General features: G+C 33.6%; 1 protein-coding gene across 4 annotated transcripts in view; it reads left to right on the forward strand.

Moving 5' to 3' along the window:
* The window catches only part of SLC30A6 (solute carrier family 30 member 6), a 31,186-nt gene that overhangs the window by 841 nt on the left and 10,711 nt on the right, over positions 1–19,634 (forward strand). For 2 of the 4 annotated variants that reach the window (XM_016136059.2, XM_016136061.2), the window contains exons 2-10: positions 3,009–3,095; positions 7,484–7,568; positions 8,212–8,254; positions 9,302–9,367; positions 12,940–13,020; positions 13,507–13,542; positions 14,258–14,352; positions 16,554–16,602; positions 16,914–17,033. In XM_016136059.2, coding sequence (XP_015991545.2) covers positions 3,009–3,095; positions 7,484–7,568; positions 8,212–8,254; positions 9,302–9,367; positions 12,940–13,020; positions 13,507–13,542; positions 14,258–14,352; positions 16,554–16,602; positions 16,914–17,033 — 662 coding nt within the window. Of the gene's footprint in view, positions 1–3,008; positions 3,096–7,483; positions 7,569–8,211; positions 8,255–9,263; positions 9,368–12,939; positions 13,021–13,506; positions 13,543–14,257; positions 14,353–16,553; positions 16,603–16,913; positions 17,034–19,634 lie in introns of those variants that run through there. The other 2 variants (XM_016136062.2, XM_036224428.1) reach the window with 2 other exon arrangements.

Consider the following 19,634-nt stretch of genomic DNA (forward strand, 5'->3'; position numbering starts at 1 on the left):
ATCTCTTGTGGGTAGCCTACGTTGAAAAGGACCGCGTTTCTGTGCCTAAGCCATTGTCACTCTGCTAAGTTTTTTCCTTGAATGGTCAAAAACAATTGTCATAGTCACATACTCTTTATGTGATCCCTGCTTTACACACAGAAAATGGGTTTAAGTTTGCTTTTTTTTTTTTTGCCTGACCAAATACCTCCCAGCTATGTTCTTCAGAACATTCACCACTGTGTAGCCAGTTAAATTTCTAAAATTTGACCATGCCACTCTCTTGCTTAAAAAAACTTCAATTTTTTTCCTATAGCCTCCAAGAGTAAGTCCTGTTTAACATGGCACACAAAGCCATCTGTAGTCAAGCTTCTTACTTTTTTTGTACATATACGTACATCCATATTCTAGCCACAGTGAACAGTTTGCATATCACGCTCTAAGAATTAGGCTTTACACCTTATTTGTACATGCTGGTCTTTCTGCCAGAATCGTTCTCCATCTCCTAACCCCGTCATCAGCGCAACCCTTACATGTTCTTTAGTTTCTTTATGAGCCTTTCTGCCATGTCTCAAGGTTCATTTAAGTGCCTCCTTATCCTCCTACAATAACTTGGTGAGTCCATTATTATTTATTAAAAACATGTTATGTGCAAAGCACAGTGCTATCTCAGAAAATTTAAAGGAAATATAGCCCTTTGTCATTAGAGAAGTTACTAAAAAATTAACTTACAATCCAGGATGACAATATGAAGGCTATCCCATGGTTAACTACAAAATAAGTGGCATAGAAAACACTATAGTTTGGAATAATCCAGGAAGACTTCATGTAGGAAGTGGAACATACAATTAAGTACTTCCTCCGTTACTCTAATAACCTAGTATGTGTTACTCTCAGATGAAGAAACAGGCCAAGTAACTTGCTAAATGTTATAAGGCTGTTAGAGCTTGGCTTAGGCAAGTTTGGCCTTTTCATTCTCGAGTGGTATGAACATGAAACACAGGTATACTGGTCTAGTTGGAGTTGAAGATTCCTATCCGGAGCAAGAAATAAAACTGGAAAGAAACTGAGGCTAAGTCATTTGAATTACAGATTATAAAATTTGGACTTTGTCCTGATAGCTATGGAGAGACTATATAATTTTGGAAAGAATGCTGTGAACGTTAGGATTTTTGTCTTTTCCAGTATCAGAATAACATCAGAAATGGCCCTTTGCCTTATAGAAATCCTTTATTGTCTTAACTTGAAACTTAATATAACTTAAATAAGGTGGATTGAAGTTAGAAGATATCCACTGGTAACAGTAATAAGCAGAATTGTTTTGGGGACTAAAATACCCACATATAATTCTTTTGAATTATACTCATTAATATTGGTATTAACATCTCAGAGGAAAATGGTACATTGTTCCTTTTCAATTGAATTGGCTGAGAGCCTTATGGTTACACATGCACTGGTCCTTATTTGGATGCCAAAGTTAGTAACACTTTTTTCTGATGCTTTATTTTTACATTTTAAAGTATTTTTCACTTTATTACTTTTTTATTATGGAAAATTTCAAACATATACAAAAGTAGAATATATAATGAGCCCTTGTGTAGCCATCACTTGGCCTCAACAACAATCAACATTCTGCTCTGTTTCTTATGCCAGATTTCTGGAGCTCAGCCTTATTTTCTGCCTTTCCTGAGTCTCAACGCAACTAATAACATGTCTAAGCTTTGAAAAAATGAACCATGCCTTTTTATAACTACTGAGATGCTCCTAGATGCTAACTGTAAGAAAGTCATGCTTCTGCTTGAATAGGATCTGAGAATTTTTCACATTTTCATTCTTAATACCCAGTTCTGTTACTTTCCATTTGAATGTTTGAGTCAAAATGGCCAACTTTAGTGAGGTAGAAATGTAGGATGATTGTTATGGTGATTGTGACCTTTACCATCTAGGAAAATATTTTGTTAAAACCCAAATATGTAAGTACATGGCACTTAGCAATCAAATTATTATGTATGACCAATGAAAATTATGAAGGATTTCTTTCCTAGAAATAATTACTTTACTTTTAAAATAAATTTTTTTTTCACAGTTTATCTTTCCAGGATTTTTGTTTGTCCATTTGTTTTTAAAGTATTATATTCTCAGCATGAAAGTATATAGTAAAATTGGTCACTTTTTTTCTTCATAGCTTCTTGGTTTTATGTCTTACTAAGAAAAGGCTTCTCCAATTCCAAGATCATAAATTATACATTCATAGTTTAAATACTCTATAGTTTGATATTTTAATTTTAAAGTAATAAAAAATTACAGTATGGAGTACAGTGAGGATCCAACGTTACCATTTTTCAAACACCATTTATTGAATAACTCATTTTTCCCACTGATGTTGGATACTGCTATAATCATAAGCTAAATTTTCATATGTACTTGAACCCTCCTTTACGCTAAGGCTTTTGGCTTCCTGATCTTGAGTAGCAAATCCCACTCTAGTCATCACTCAGTCCCTTCTCCCATTGGTAATCCCACTGCCAGGCCCTTTCTCAGCTGGCCTCATACTATGTCCTAGCAGGAGCCGTGGAGGCTACCTAGGATGTTCAATACTTTGAATGTCTAAGAGGGAACCTCAGAGGTTTTACTTTACTAATAGTTGCCAAGCCTTTCATGTATAAACCTTTGATAAAGTAAGTTGTACTATTTTCTTTCCAGTAGAGCTATTTAACAAACCTTGCTTTTCTGGTTCAAAATTACCTTATCCATTTAAAAGAGTGTGGCCTGGAGCAAAATGCCTGGGGTTGAATTTCTGCTCAGTCATTTACGAGCATTGCGCCCTTGGAAAACTTACTAAGAATTTTTTTCACCTCATAGGATTATTGTATGAAATAAATAAGTACATGTAAAGTGTCTAGAATAAGTATTTGGCACGCATTGAGCATTTAGTGAATGTTAGTTGTTATTACTATATCACTTTACGGGAACTATGGAGATGATTAGATATTTAAATGCTGATATGTATATTTTTGTTTGTTTTAAAGGGGACAATTCATCTTTTTCGAAAACCACAAAGATCTTTTTTTGGCAAGTTATTACAGGAATTTAGACTAGTAGCAGCTGACCGAAGGGTAAGTTATTTTTATTTCTTAACCCTAATTTTAATTATTGCACAAACATTATAACATTGGAAAAATATAGTTTTTAAGGCAAATAGAAAGCACTCTTGATCCCACCACACTGTTTTCATTTTTTTATGTTGGATTAGTAATTTTTTAATGTATAGTTACAGTACTTTGGTGTGCAGTAGTTTTGCTTGGAAGGAAGCTTTAGTTTACTAATTCTAATGAGTTTTAAGGAAAATTTGTTTTGTGACTGCCTTATGTTATTAATTAAAAAAAACAAATGGATGTAGTCTGAAGCCATGTTTTCTTATTTTTAATGTAAGGCAGGAAAAATATGCTTTGAGATTGTAAAAAGATATATTTGCTACCTTTTTTGGTTACCAATGTAGACCTTCTAATTGTTCTGTTTTCATTGTTTTTGGTACTGCCTAAATTATACTATAAGCTCACTGAAGGCAGTGACAATATCTGTTTTGCTCATTGTTTTTATAAAAGTACAAAATAAGCACCTAATAAATATTTGATCAATTTTAAATAAACCTAGCTTCAGTGGAACATAATAAGCAGTGCTGATGATACCGGCCATGTATTGTGATACTAGACTAGACACTTCTTTGTTCTTTTCCACTGTATCTCCTGTTTCTAAAACCTTGGAATATAGTTAGAAGTCAATAATTCTAGTATTTGGAAACATTATTGTGCCCCGAATGTTAAACTTCAAGAGCCAAGAGTAGGGAATTCATTTGCTTCTTGTGTCCTTTGAAGGTGCTCTCTTGAGAACAGATAGATATTTCTCTATGATGTTGATGGGAGGCAACTGCACTGCGGAAGTAAACAGCAAATTGTTTTTAGAGGCACAGCATACCACAAATATGTAGTAGGAACAAAGTTAATGTAGGAATCCTGAATTGTGCAGATAATCTCAATCATAATTTAAATCATAAGAGATGTACCTGGCTCATCTCTCTTCACTACTACCCCTTGTCTTAGTTCTTGGTGATTTCATGTTTCACGTGGAAGATCCTTATAACTCTCTTTCTAACTTCCTCATTAAAAATAATCTTGTCCTCCATTCCTCTCAGCTTTCTCCTCCTATGTTCATACCGTAGACCTTATCACTTATAATAACTATATCCTCTCATTGTCTCAGTTGCAAGCATTTCACTCATTAGTCACCATCTCTGGTCTTTCTAGTTCACTCCTTCTATTACTCCAACTCCAATAATTCTTCAGTCTTACCAGGACCTTCAGTCCATTAACTGCCATATTTTCACTATTTTTCATCACCCTTATCCTTATTTGCTTACTTATCTAATTTATATTTTGTCATTCATCATTATCATTTTCTCACATATGCCTATAGCCTGAGAGAAACACAAAACAATGCTGATTGGTCTCAATTTAAATTCATCATCAAATATGCCGTTAATGCTGCTCTTATGGTATTTCCTTAGTCCATTCAGTTTCCCACTTTCCTAAATGACTGTATCATACCATTTCCTTAAACTTCCAAAATTAAATTCATCCTCACTCAGATCTTTTGATCTTGCTTCCTGTTTCACTAAAGGAAGAGAGGTAATCAGAAAAAACTTGCACACCCTGTCATTAGAACATCTCCCAACCCTCTGCCTACCCTTATATTTCTGAAAGTGAACTGTCTTGTCTGCTGTATAAGGCCAGTTCCTCCACTTGTGGCCTCCTCAAGGACAGTGTTCCTATAATTGTTTCTTCTGTCTCGTGCATCCTTGGTCCTTTTGCATCAATGCTCCTCTTTCTTGCATCATTCTTACATGATACATATTCTACTCTCAGCTACCGATTCATTTCTCTACTTTCTTTTTTAGCAGAACTATTAAAGAATTGCCTTTACGTTCTTTGTTCACTTTCTGTTCTTCCTTTCTCTGTTAGACAGATACCAGTCTGGCTCTAGTCCCCATTAATCCACAGAAACAGTTTTTATAAGGTAACTAATAACCTCTGTGTTGCCAAATCCAATAGTCATCCCCATTTCCCATCTTACTTGACCTTCAGCAGCATTGACAAAAATCAGTCACTTTTTCTGTAAAGCACTTTATTCATTTGGACTCTGAAACACAACTCTTGGTTTTTTCCTACTTACTTGGCCTTATTTTTTAGCCTTCTTTGTTACTCATCTTTCTAGGAGTTCCTACGGCTTAGAGCTCCAGCCTCTCGTTTATGTTGATTGCATGTTGGTAACACTTTCACCACCACACATTCAATACCCCATATTTATATTTCAAGTTCTCCCCTACCTCCAGATTCTGATATATAATGAGTAGCCTTCTCAACATTTCCACTTGAATATCTAATAAGCATCTCAAATTTAATATGGTCAAACCTATTGCTTCCTCACTAAGTGGCTACTCTTATTCTTCCAGATGCTCAAGCCAGAAACCTTGGGAGTCATTCTTAACCCTCTCTTTTCCTCATATCTCACATTTATTTTGTAAGTAAGTCATGCTAGCTCTATCTTCCATATAATACCCAGAATCTGACTTTTCTAATACCTTCTTACCACCTACAAAGGCTCCATCGTTTCTCATATGCATTATTATAGTCACATTCTAAATGGTCTTCCTACTTCCATACTTGCCCTTCTATCTATATTATGCAGATAGAAGCCAGAATGATCTTTTAAAAATGAAATCTATTGCACTTTCCATCTCATTTGGAATAAATCCATTCTTTTCCTAGCATACAAGACACTACTTATATAGCCTCAGACTCCCTCTTACCTGTCTCAACTAGCTGTCCTTAGCCAGATACTTTTCTGTGTCAGGGTGTTTGCACTGTGGTTCCCATTTTCTTGCCCAGATATCTGCATGCTTAGTATTTTTGCCTCTCAGATTTCTGGTCACATGTCACCTTACCAAAGAAGGCTTTTCTGACCATCTTATGTACAAGAACAACTCTTTCATATCTCCCATATTGTGTTCTAACTATATTCTATTTTTTCTTCCTAGCACCTAACACCACCTGACTTTATGTATTTGCTTATTGTCTGTCACCCCATCTGGATTATAAGGTTCATGTTTTGTTCACTACTGTATCTCCAGGGCCTAGAATAGTGTCTTTTATAAAATAGATATTCATATATGTGTTGATTTAGCAGTAGCGCTGCAGAGAGTATCATATTTTCATATGACATGCTTTATCATCCTTTCCTGACTATTATTGAATCCTGTCCTGACTAGACCCCATGCCCAGTCATTTCATAAATGTCTTTACTAGTATTAGAGATATCAGCTCTCAAGTCTATAACATTCCTACCTCATGTGCTTCTTTGGTTTTGCTTCAGGGTGTAGAGGAAGTTCCAGAATGGTGTCCACCATAAATTCATGCTGGTAATTCTTGCTCTTCTCTTTGATGATTCAATATTACACTCACTGTAATAGCTGTTCTACAGATACTCTTCTGGATTTAAGTTTCCAGTCCTATTTTATCATATCCCTTAAATTTAGAAAATGACCTTGCTTCTTTTATAGAGATTTATAGGCTATTAGCTCTGTGCTCCTTCACTGTCACTTCTTTCTGCTTCTCATCCCTTCAGTCATTTTTTTTTTTATTCTCACCTTTTTCAAAGGTGTTCTTCCTTTCTAAACCTACACTTTTCATCTGCATTCTAAAACCGTCTTATGTCAATCCATTAGATATAACTTTGCAGTTATATCTAATTTTAACACCTCCAAATAACTGCCTTTTCATTAATTTCTTAATATCTACTGTCAAATAAGCATCGGTCTCCCTTCTTTGTAGGGAGTAGAATGAAACAAAAATAAAAAACACTTTGCTTGTTGTGTTCTTTATTTTTAGAATGCCCTTCCTCTTTCCTCTAATGACATCCTGTATTTTCAAGGTATATCTCAGGTCCTCCCTCTTCTATGAACTTCTAAACTATTGAAGTTCTTTCCCTCTTTTGTAGTCATGTTTCATACAACGTATTTGGTAAGTAACCAAGTACTGTCTAGGGGGGAGAGGTGACTTTATTTTGCTGTACTTTCAAACTTAGTTACAAGATTAGTGTATAAGGAACTCCTTTATGCACTTTAATCAGATTCACCAGTTCTTACATTTTGCCCCATTTGCTTTGTCATTGTCTCTATGTACATATTTATAGAGACAAAATGATACTTGAGTTTAAGTGTCAGAATTTATTTTCTCTTGACTAATTCCCCTTCTACAATTATTCTTTTAGATTTATATATTGCAAAACAACTTGGTTAATAGAATTTTGGTAAATTTAGAAAATGTGACACTTTTTTGAAAAAAGTACTTATTCCTTTGAATATCAAAAGTATGAATTACAGCAACTTCAGTAGACCCAGTGGAGTGTATCAGCACTCCGCAAATAAGAATGGTTTTCTCTTTCACAGTCCTGGAAGATACTGCTCTTTGGTGCCATAAACTTAACATGCACTGGCTTCCTCCTTATGTGGTGCAGCTCCACTAACAGCATAGGTATGTCGCCATTCTTCTTTTTCTGGAGTTAGTTATTGGTTTCACTTGTATTTTTCTAATTTTAAATAAAAGTGTTTTTTCCTTTACACAGAATATGTTATTCTGAAATATAACTCAAAAGATTTAAACGAGGTACTCTATTTGAAAAGTGCCTTGTAAACTATAAAGCTTGGTTTGATTTGCTAGGTATGATCTTTTTAAATGAGCTATTATTTTTTAAAGAAAAAACTTTAAATCTTTTTGAAAAACTGAGATTCCTTTTTAATGTGATAGATTAGTACCTCAGTTTATGCAGTTTATAATTAGGATTTTGAGTAGGATTTGATTTTTATTGGAAAGGGAAATCTCTAATGTTTATTATGTCTTGACCTCTTATATTTTTATGTAACATTATTTTCATCTTGCTAGTTAAAGAATACATGGTACTCAGATAACAGAAGAAGGCAAAAAAATGTTATCATAGTTCTTTTGGGCATATACTGTTCATTTTTCCTGAAGGAAAAATTGGGTTCTAAAGTAAGCTTTTGTATAGCTAACCTGGGCTACATACATTTATCAGATTTACTATATAATTGGCCACATATGAGATTACTCAGTGACTTATCTTTTTGGTAATGAATACCTTAATCAATGTGTTTTACAGCTTTAACTGCCTATACTTACCTGACCATTTTTGATCTATTTAGGTAAGTTTTTAAAAATCACCTAATGTTTTGAAGCTAATAAGAAATTTGTTGCACTGAATTTATGGTTTTCTTTACTTGAAGGAGAATAATCTGAGCATGTGAAATAAGCAAAATTATCAACATAGAACTTATATACAAACAATAAGTTAACAGATATACTGGAGGAAAATATTCCATTTACATAGCAACAAAAATGACAACATTCAGGCATTAGTTAGGTCAGAGGCTTCAGGTGCCTATCTGTGGGGTATTAGCTGTGGCTAAGGAGCAAGGTCATGTAAGAATGCACAAGTACTTACTTTAATTGTGTAGATAGGAAAAGAAATGAGGGACATTAATAGCTGAGAAGTGAGTAATTGTAATCTAGGGAGACAGTCTGTTGGCTCCCTGCTTCATGGGGCCTTTCATATTTCCATATACAGGTTACAAAATACTTAGACATTGGTATCTTCAAAATCTGTGCCATAGGAGTGTGTTATAAGGATATCTTTTCATCAATCACGTAATTAAATCTACCTAATTGATCTAAAACAATCCGAACTGAATTACCAGAATTTCACATATAGTAAGTTGTCTGACATTGAATCTTCACTGTACTTAGAAAATGTACGTAATTTTATCCCATCCAGAGTTGTCAAGGTGTTACTATTTAGTTTAACTTTTAATAAAGATCAAAGTATATCAAAGTTGAAATTTATTATATATGCCTAGAACAAAATATATTACCATTATTATTACTGTGTCATTTTTTGCATGCTCAGTTACAGAAACCATTTAGGGTGGATCTCTTACTGAGTAGAGAATCTATGGGTTTAGGTTCTGTTTAACTGACTTAATGATGTGTCATAACTCAGTTCCTCAACATGTTAAAACTCATGTGCTAGGATGCTCATTATGAATAGATTATAAATTATTAGATAACTTATTAATTTAGTCTATGTAAATACTGATAACTTTCAGCAGTTTAGGAATTCTAAAAACAATTTTTTTTCTGCATGTTCTCTTCTAGCCATCGTTATAATACCAAAATTTATTTTTTTTACATAGTTTAATGACATGTTTAATAAGTTACTGGGTAATGGTGAGGAAACCTAGCCCTGTCTATTCATTTGGGTAAGTTCAAATTATTTTATTTTCTGCTAACTTATTGCTATTAAATAGTCATATTAGGCAGTAATGAGCTAGCTAGAGTATTTCTAGAAAATAAATGCTACCTGCTTAGTGGAATGATGATCAAATAGTGAAAGTAGATAAAAAAGGATCTTCTAAGAGGATTCTAATAAGAAACATGAATATTTAAATTTAAATTATGGTAAAATAAAAATGTTCACATGAGGTTCTTTTCTGTTTTATAAAACAAATATTAACATAAAATGTTCAAATTAAGTTCTTTAGTATTTTGGAAATCTCTTATTTTAGTTAAAGGAGGTACAGAGGATTTCTATATAAAAGTATCTTCTAGATGGTGAAGTAAATTGATATATTTCAACATCAGTTTAGTGGTGGAGATGGATTTTTATTTTAAGACTGGATTTTTGATAGCATTTGAAATTTCTGTTTTTATAGTTTTAGAAATTACTGAAAGTTGGAAGATAATCTTTTATATTAGAGGTTTTTAAAAATATATATTAGAAAAATATGAGACCTTTAAATTCAAAGAAACAACTTGAAAGAATTTTACTTTGGTAAAGAAACTCTTGTACCAAACTTACCCTTCTTTGCCATACCATTCATTGTGATTATATTCTTTTGACAAAATCAGGATTTTTTTACTTAATAGGACAAAGCAAACATAAAATGTTTATACAAAATGAAGATATTTATAAGTGTCATTGAAATTTAATAGGGTTGGACTATTACTATAATAATCAGTTGTAAGGTATAGATATCTGTATATGGAAATCTGTGACTACGTCAAGGCTTTTGATAAGTGACAGAAATCCAACTCAGACTAGTTTGGGGAGAAAAATGGGGACTTTTGTCTTTATATAAACAAAATGTAGAAAGACTGAGATACTTGGCATAGATACTAGAACTCTCAGGACATTGTCTTTTTCTTACCTCTCAGGCTTGCTTCTCTCTGCATTTCAGGTTCAGTTTCTAAGATTACTTTACCATTCTGGAATGGTAGATAACTCCTAGCCAGACCTCAGCTCATACCTTGTTACCTTCCTTCATCCTAGAAGAAAGGACTCTTTCCCACTTCTAGTTCAGAAATGCATGAGAATGAACTGTTGATGGGTCCAGGTTAGAACAAATGTTAATCTTTAAATCAGTTACTGTGGCCAGGAGACAAGGTCAAGTAAGGACGTGACAGCTTCCATTTTGGCCCATTGCTTAGAGGGAATGGAAAAGAAAGGAGCAATTGAACGCTAAAATTAAGCATTCATTTGTATTCAATCACATAGCTTGAAGTATCTACATTTAATAATTCCAAAATCCAGTTCTCTGGCTCTGAGATCTCATTCAGATTACCTTTCTGATAGCTTCATAGGGATGTCTAGTTGGCGTCTTAAGCTTAGGTTAGAATCCTTTTTTTTCTTACTCAAAAACCTGTTTCTCTGCAGTTTTTCCCATCTCAGTAAATACACTGTCATTCAGTTGCTCAAAAAAAAAATTCTAGGCATTATCCTTGATTATTTTCTCATTACCTACATCTATTCTTCAGCAGGTTATGTCAGGGTAACCTGAAAACACATCCAGAATCTGTTCCCATTCCTGTTACTATCTCCACTATTACCATCCTATCCAAGATACCTTCATTTCTTGCCTTAACCAATGACCATCATCCTAACTGGTCCCATGCTTCTGCTCTTGCCCCTTAATGACCATTTCTCCATAAATCAGCCAGAACGTTTTCCTTTTTAAACCTAAATCATACTGTTACTTTCTTTTTTAAAACCATCCAGTTGTTTCCCATCATATTAGAATAGAATCCTCACTCTTTTCCCTAATTTATAGAGCCCTTATATGAGCTGTGCCCTGCCTACTTTTTTTCTTTTATCACTCATATACCCTCTATCCCATACTTTTTTTTTTCTGTAATTTGAACACAACTAACTCATTCCTGCCTTAGGGACTTTGTACAAGCAAGCTATTCTCTGCTCGAAATACTCTTTGCCTAATCTTTGCAAGATGCACTCGATCTTAAGATCACTAAATGCTAATGTCATTAAGTGACTAGGCCCAATCCAAAATAGATTCTAAAATAGATCTTGTTACACCAGACTAGGGTAATTCTCTCTATAGAACTGATCAGAACTTTTGTTATTCCGTCTCCCCCTTTAAAATATAATTTCATGGTAACAGGAACCATATCTTGTTCTGTATTATATCTTTGCACACATTTGTTCCTGTAAAGCTATTCCATTGATATAAATGTTTATTGAAAAAAATTCATCCTTCTCCTATGCTTTATGTGCTACGTTTTTCATAAATCAGACGACTATGTAGGTCTGTTTCTGTATTCTCTTTTCTGTATTTGTCTTGCATTAGTACAGGCATACCTCGTTTTATTGCGCTTCACTTTATTGCGCTTCACAGATGTTGCATTTTATACACAAATTGAAGGCAAGACTTCCTCCAGCAAAAAGATTACAGACTACTTTATTGCTGTACTCACTATATTGAGGTGGTCTGGAACCAGACATGCAATATTTCCACGGTATGCCTGTACTGTGTTAGTTACTTTGAAATAAATCTTGATATCTGGTAGTCTAAATCGTTCAGCTGTGTTCTTCAGATTGTCTTTACTTTCCTTCATCATTTGCATTTCTATATGCACTTTAATATCAGCATATCAATTTTACAAATAATATTGCTGCATTTACAGGTTTTTTCATCTTTTATATACCTCTTTTTTTCACTTACATATTTCCATGTCAATAAATACGTTCTACATATTTTTAATAATGCCTATGGTCCTATTGTTAGCTCCAACATTTTTCCTTTGTAAGCAGCAATGCGATGAATATCCTTACTTATTTTATTATCTTTTCTGAAGATGATTATTTTTTTGCAAAATTTTAAGCACTTATAGTAAGTATTGAATGCCATAAACTATGTGTTGTGAGAAAAACTAAAATGATTAAGACAACAGCCCCTGACCTCCAGCTGATAGTTTAGGTATTAAAAGGCATTCTCATATGATCATAATTATATGTATAAGTGTGAGACAGTATAATAAGTGGTTAAAATTATGAACTCTGGAGCCAGAGTACCCAAGTTCCAAAACCTGACTCCTCCACTTGCTAGTTACCTGACTTTAAACAGTTACTTTTCCTTCTTGTGTTTCAAGTTCCTTATCTTTCTCTCTCTCTTTTGGATAAAATAACCCTCATTAAGGGATTGGGAGGTTTAGATGAGGTAATATGTTCAGCAGTTTGACCAGTGTCTAATACAAGATGGGTCAATTAAGTGTTAGCTGTTAATTAAATAATGGTTATTTCTCAAAAATAAGAGCTATAAGTGGTTCATATATGTTGTAATTAGGCACTCTTTTTAATCTGTGATGTTCATTGTTTATTACCATTCTTGAAACTCTCTAGTCTGTTCTAACAGTGTTTGGCTTATAATAGGAATATATATATGTTGAGTGAGTGAATAAATGAATGTAAATGTGTTCTAGAGGTACTGGTTTGTAAACTGAAAGAACTATACTGATCTAATTAATTTTCTGCTTTCAGATTTGAAAGATTAGAAGTCCTGGCTGTATTTGCCTCCACAGTCTTGGCACAGTTGGGAGCTCTCTTTATATTAAAAGAAAGGTACGTTTGTATCTGATGTTAATGTCATTCTAAATTCCACCTGTACTACCTTTGGGAACATAAAGAATATACTGAGACACACACCTGGTTTGAAGAGTATACATGTGAAGATGAATAGCGATGGAGTTTTGACAGTACAATTTCTTCATATTTCAGACTTTTCTCCCTTCTTTTCACCCTTCTTTTATTATGTTCTTGAGGCTACTAAATCCGATCTTAGGTGGATGTGAATGGAAGAAAGGGATTCGGTCATATGTGTTATAATGCTTAGTACAATCCCATTGAAACAGGTTTGGTAGAGAAAGATCAACATTATATGTCGAAGATAATTTTGTGAGTTTCCTTGCTTCATCCCTGCTAATAATCAATAATTGATTATGATATAAAAAAGATATTGTGAACTTATTGAGTTATCTATATGTTTAGTAAAGCTTTTTAATTTTGTAATTTACAAGACTTATTTAATACATTATTTCTTCCTTTTAGTGCACAACGCTTTTTAGAGCAGCCCGAGATACACACGTAAGATTTTGCTTTTATCATAAGATAGAATTTACTGTTAAGTTTAATTCCCAACTTAATTCATATATTATTAAATAACAATTACTTTGACCAGTATGAGAATTCAGAATATGGCAGCATACATTTTACTCATATTTCACAAACAAAATTCCCAAATCCAAATCTTCACCCTTCACTGTTCCAAGCCCTCATGCTGCAGAAGAAAGGAGCCTCTCTTCTGGCTTCAGGCTCCTCATGGTTTTCGAGCCTGCATCAAGACACTAAGCCAGCCCTGTCTGGTCTTTTGTAATTTAAACTTTGATTCTCAAAATCTCTTAAGAGTACTATAGAAAAGATGGAATTGTTATTACCTACCACATAGTTGCCAACTATATGGCCTTGAGCTATTTCGGTCAGTTTAATTTAGGACAGTTTCACCTGTCCGAGTGCTGTAAACCAAATGCCATTAGCATTTATACAAATTTATGACAAGATTTACCTGTAAGAAGATAGTATTAATGCCAGGAGTTTACTTTTGTTCATGTAAGATGGAGCAGCAGTAGATAGGACATGAATGTTGGACTAGAAGCCAAGTTTAGATTCTGCTCCACTATTACCAAATCATAGAAGCAGATCGCTCTGCCTTTCCATCTCTTAGTCTTTCTACATGCTGAAATTACATATTGATATTACCAAAAAAAAAAAAAATGATAAATATTATTGTTGGTCTTTTTAGGGGAAGATTATTAGTTGGTACGTTTGTGGCTCTTTCTTTCAACCTGTTCACGATGCTTTCTATTCGGAATAAACCTTTTGCTTATGTCTCTGAAGGTATGTTTTTTATTTATCGTTAATAAAAATTCAGTTAATATCTTATAAAAATAAGTCTTTTGTTTGTTTCTTTAACTCATAAATCAGTGGGAAAGTATATCCTAAAGAGAATTATGAACATCTCCCACATGTTCTCAAGTCTTATTTAAGCAGAGAATTATAAGACAAAATCTAATTAGTCGAAGCTTTAAAATAGCATATTACTTAAAAACAGATAGGACTGACTTATATGTTAAATTAAATGTGATGAAAAATTACATTTGCCAAATAACATGAATGAGATTTTAGATGTATAACCTACCTACAAAAAGTCTATTGTAAGCATTTAGGAGCATTGTAAGATGTAAAATAGTTGATGTGCCCACTGCAAGTAATTTCATTCTGTTAATTAAATAAGTTCCCAGGAACTTCTTTTTGGCAGTGGTGGGTAGGCATATACTTGAAAGTAGCACAATTTTTTTATGTTTTGAAATATTCTTAATTTTCAATTCTTTACAAATTCAGACTATTTTTTTTTTTACCTCAGTGGTCTAAATTATTGGCATTTTTCAATAATTTTAATGTTTTGGAATTCTAACCCACAAAGATTAACCACTGATTGATGAAGAAGCGAGGTAAAAACAAGTGGCCGTATGCACAGACCAACATTTTGAAGCAGAGATACGTGAGGGTCTTTTTAGGTCTCACTGGCTTCAACTGCAGTACAGTCAAAGCTTTCTAAAATGCCACCCATGTTTAAATGGCTTCATGAGAGTTATAAAGTTTGAGTTGTATTTGCATGAGAGAGTTTAAGAGTTTACTGCACAAACTTGAAAATTAAATAATGATATTTGTGAATACCAGAAAAACTTTATAAATTATTAAAGTCGTATGTTGCTCACTTTAGGAATTTTAAAAAGGTACAGAGATTTAGAAACAATATTTTTCTGTAAAGATCAGGAAGATACGAGAAGAAAAAGAATACTGATAATCTCACAACTAAGAGATAACATCTGTGAACCTTTCTGTTGTTCCTTTGATTTTTTTTTATGTACATATACATATCTTTACATACTTAGAATTGTATGTATTTATAATTGATGTTTGTTTTTTTCCAGTTAACAGTCTTGAAATTTGCCTTACTACTCTTTGAAATGTCTTGAATTTTGCCTCATTACTCTTTAAAAAAGATGTTTTGGGGAATGGTTGTATAATATTCTGTCCTATGAATATTTTAAAATATTAGTCTATTTTTACACATCCAGTTTTTTCTTTTACAAATAATGCTCTAAGCAGCTTCGTATTAAATTTCTCGTACGCATTTCTGATTCCTTTTTTAGGCTAAATTCCAAGAGAAGATATTATAAATGGATTAAAAATACATTATTTTTAAAGACTTTGATGTATATGGCCAGATTTATTTATAGAAAGATTATCTAGTTCGTATTTTCATTAGCTTAAAGTTCCCAGAAACATCAAGATTTGTGGCATTAGTTGAAATTTGAGTGGAAAATAATATTGAGACCTTATTATCTGCTAGGCATTGTACTAAACGATTAGGTAGAATAACCCACTAAATTCTTCCTGTGTAACCTAATGAGGTAAATAATTATGTCATCCTCATTTTACACTGAAACACTAAGAGATTAAATCACTTGCCCCATGCCACACATCTGGTTAAAGGCAAAGCTGACATCAGAAGCTGCTCCTAACTGCTCTATTATATTGCTTTTGTGTAAGACTTGTCAATCTTTTTTACACATAAAAGATGGATGGATAAATTAGCACACTGGGATAAATGTGAGAGGATACTTGAGCCTGGAGGCTACCTGTCCAGTGACAGGTGTCTTCGGATGTAGCCAAGTCCCTACCTGGCCTTTCTGAGCACTGAGTGAATTCATAATTGGTATGCCTATAACCCATTCTCAGCATGCTGGTTAGGAGGCTCTGCTTTACAGTATAAAGAGCCTTTAAAACTTCAAATTAATAGTAACAATGACATGTAAGTTCACTAATTCCTTCTAAATTTAGGTCAACTAAATATTGTAGTTGAAACTGCTTTTGATTTAGTATCTTAAAGGCATAAGTGGAAAATGTTCTATATTTGAGGAGTAACATATTCTTTTGTAATATTAATGATTCATTGCCAAATTATTTTTAAGAAATCAAGTATTTCTGGTAGTTTATTCTATATAGATAATTTAAATATTTTCTTCTTAAAGCTGCTAGTACGAGTTGGCTTCAGGAGCATGTTGCAGATCTTAGTCGAAGGTAAGATTTTATGGCGTTTCATGACATATGTGATTTTAAAGGAATGAACAAGAAATGCATCTGTTATGGGAGCTTACATGATTCATTGCTGATGTTAATACATGAATCTCACAGATAGATTCTTATTCTTGCTTTACTTTTTCTTACTTTTAATTGATATACAAAAGAGACCTTTATGAGTGAAAGAGCTCTGTTCCCAAATCCTCTTTGTTTGCTTTAAAAGATAAATTATGTGATACGAAAACATAAGTCATCTTTTACAAGATTTTTATCAGTATTACATGAATACTCTTTGTTTGTTTTTCTTGTAGCTTGTGTGGAATTATTCCAGGACTTAGCAGTATCTTCCTTCCCCGAATGAATCCATTTGTTTTGATTGATCTTGCTGGAGCATTTGCTCTTTGTATTACATATATGCTAATCGAAATCAAGTAAGTATTTTTTATTTCTGTCATGTGTTTTCACATGACTTTTAAGGGCGTTGTCGATGGAATGGATAGGGGTTAAGCTCATAGTGTTTGTTTATGACCTATGTAACTTTGGTCACATCTTATCCTCACATGTCTTCATTTGAAAAAAGTAAGAGGGTTGTATTCAATAAATATTTTTCACTACAATCTATAGTGCTGAATTAATTCCTCACTGCTGACCCAAATAAGTGAAACTGAGAAGAGGATGGTAAAGAGAATCAAGCACCACTTTGCTATTGTTGAGAGAGGGAAGAGAAGAGGAAGGAGGTGTGAAGTGGTTTTTAAAAAAATAAGCCTTTCAGAAAATAGGTGCTTTAAGCCTAACATTTTATGACATATGATTCTTTGACTACCTCTGCTTTAAATATTAGTGTTTACTAGAATCTGTCCTTAATCTTTTTCCTGTTTTGTGTACTCTCCTGGGAGATCACATACAATTACTTATTTTTACTTCTCTGTGGTTTCTAAACCTTTATTTCTGGCCCTGATCTATATTGGATTTCAAAAGGTATATCTTACCTCGACTGAACCTATTTTCCCTTAACCCCCAAACTGTTTCTTCTTGTCTGTCTTGTCTTAGTGAATTGCTACTACCATCTATTCCATAGCATTATTTTTTTTTAATTGTGTTAAAACATGCATAACATTTACCATTTGAACTATTTTAAGCATACAGTTCAGTGGCATTACATACATTTACATTGTTGGGCAACCATCACCATTATTCATCTTCAGAACTCTTTCATCTTCTAACTCTATAAATAGTAACTTCCTGTCCATCCCTCTTCCAGCCCCTGGCAACCACTATTCTACATTCTGTCTATGAATTTGACTAAGTACTTCATGTAAATGAAATCATACAATATTTGTCTTTTTGTGTCAGGCTTATTTCACTTCGTATGATATTTTCAGGATTCATTTATGTTGTAGCCATGTATGAGAATTTTCTTCCTTTTCAAAGTTGAATAATTTCTCGTTGTGTGTACATACCACATTTCGTTTGCCATTTCATCCAGCAGTGAACATCTATGTTGTTTCCACCTTTTGTCTATTGTGAATAATGCTGCTATAAACATAGGTGTGCAGCTATCTGTTAGAGTCCCTGCTTTTAATTCTTGTGGGTATATATCCGGAAGTAGAATTTATGGATCATATGGTAATTCAGTGTTTAATTTTTTGAAGACCTACACATTCTTAAATAACTACTTTTCCTCCATCTTCACTCTCACCTCTCTTCAAGCCAGTTATTATTTATTATAATTTTTTTTTTTTTTTTTTTTTTTTTTTACAGCAGAAAAGAAAAGCTTTATTAGAAGGGAAAGTATATTTCCAGATGGGAAGCGGGCCTGAGCAAGAGAAGTGTGGCTTAAAAGGTCCCCAAGCCAGTTTTAATTGGTCACCTAGTCTTGTGCTTTTTGTTTAAAAAATTTTTTCAGACTCACTGTGCTGTGCATTACATCCCCAGAACTTACGTGTCTTAATACTGGAAGTTTGTACCTTTGACCATCTTTACCCATTTCCACTACCTTTGCCTCAGGCAACCACTCATATATTCTCTATTCTTAGGAGTTTAATTTTTAAGATTCCACATATAAATGAGATCATACAGTATTTATCTTTCTCTGACTTATTTCACTTAGCATTATTTCCTTCAGGACCATCAGTGTTGTCCCAAATGTTAAGATATCCATTTTTTATGGCTAAGTATTATTTCTCTGTGTGCGTGCATGTGCACACACATATATACCAAATTTTCTTTATTCATGTCTTAATAAGCACTTGTTTCCATGTCTTGGCTATTGTAAACAATAGTCTTGTCACCTAGTTATGTTTAATTTTTCTTTTTAGTATTTATCCTCTTCTTCCCATTCTGAGGCTGCTCCCCAAACTGAGGCCTTTATCATCATTTCCTTGGCCTAATTAGAACAGTCTTCCGATCTTCTAACTTTTATTCTCACACATCTTGAGTTACCATCTACTTTGATACTAGTGTAATCATTCAGAATTGCTAGTCTGGACCTATTTTCTTGTTTCAAAATCCTCCCCTTTCCATATTTAAAAAAACTAAAAGTTTTTAGGCCGATAAAGCCCCTATCGACCTTACTAGACATCCATCTCTCTATACTGTTTTCAGTTTCGTGCCCTCGCACCTGCTGCTTTCACTGTCTACAATGTCATCCTTCCATCATCTTGCTTTTTTTTCAAGGTTCAGCTCAAATGTCACTTCTTTTTGTATGTAGCCTTTCTGGATTCTCTCTACCCCAGGAGGCTTGTGACTCACTCCTTTGTGCATCTATGATCCCCTGTAGGACTTCTTTGCACCTGAAGTACTTAATTATGCTTTTCACATGTGCGTCTCTTGCTATTTCAAAGGCAGGAACTGTGTCATAACTCTTGTTTCTATTCTTAGCATGAGGGAAGAAGTTCAAAAGTGTACTTGTAACCATTGGCATTTTACTCTGTCTTGTTAATAGAATAGCCTGAGCTACTGTCAAGATGTCACACTTAAGTCGCAATGTTGCCGAAACAAATTTCTGGAGAATCTCACCTTGAGATATTTCT

This window comes from Rousettus aegyptiacus, unplaced genomic scaffold (assembly GCF_014176215.1).
Source record: "Rousettus aegyptiacus isolate mRouAeg1 unplaced genomic scaffold, mRouAeg1.p scaffold_m13_p_7, whole genome shotgun sequence".
NCBI classification, from domain to species: domain Eukaryota; kingdom Metazoa; phylum Chordata; class Mammalia; order Chiroptera; family Pteropodidae; genus Rousettus; species Rousettus aegyptiacus.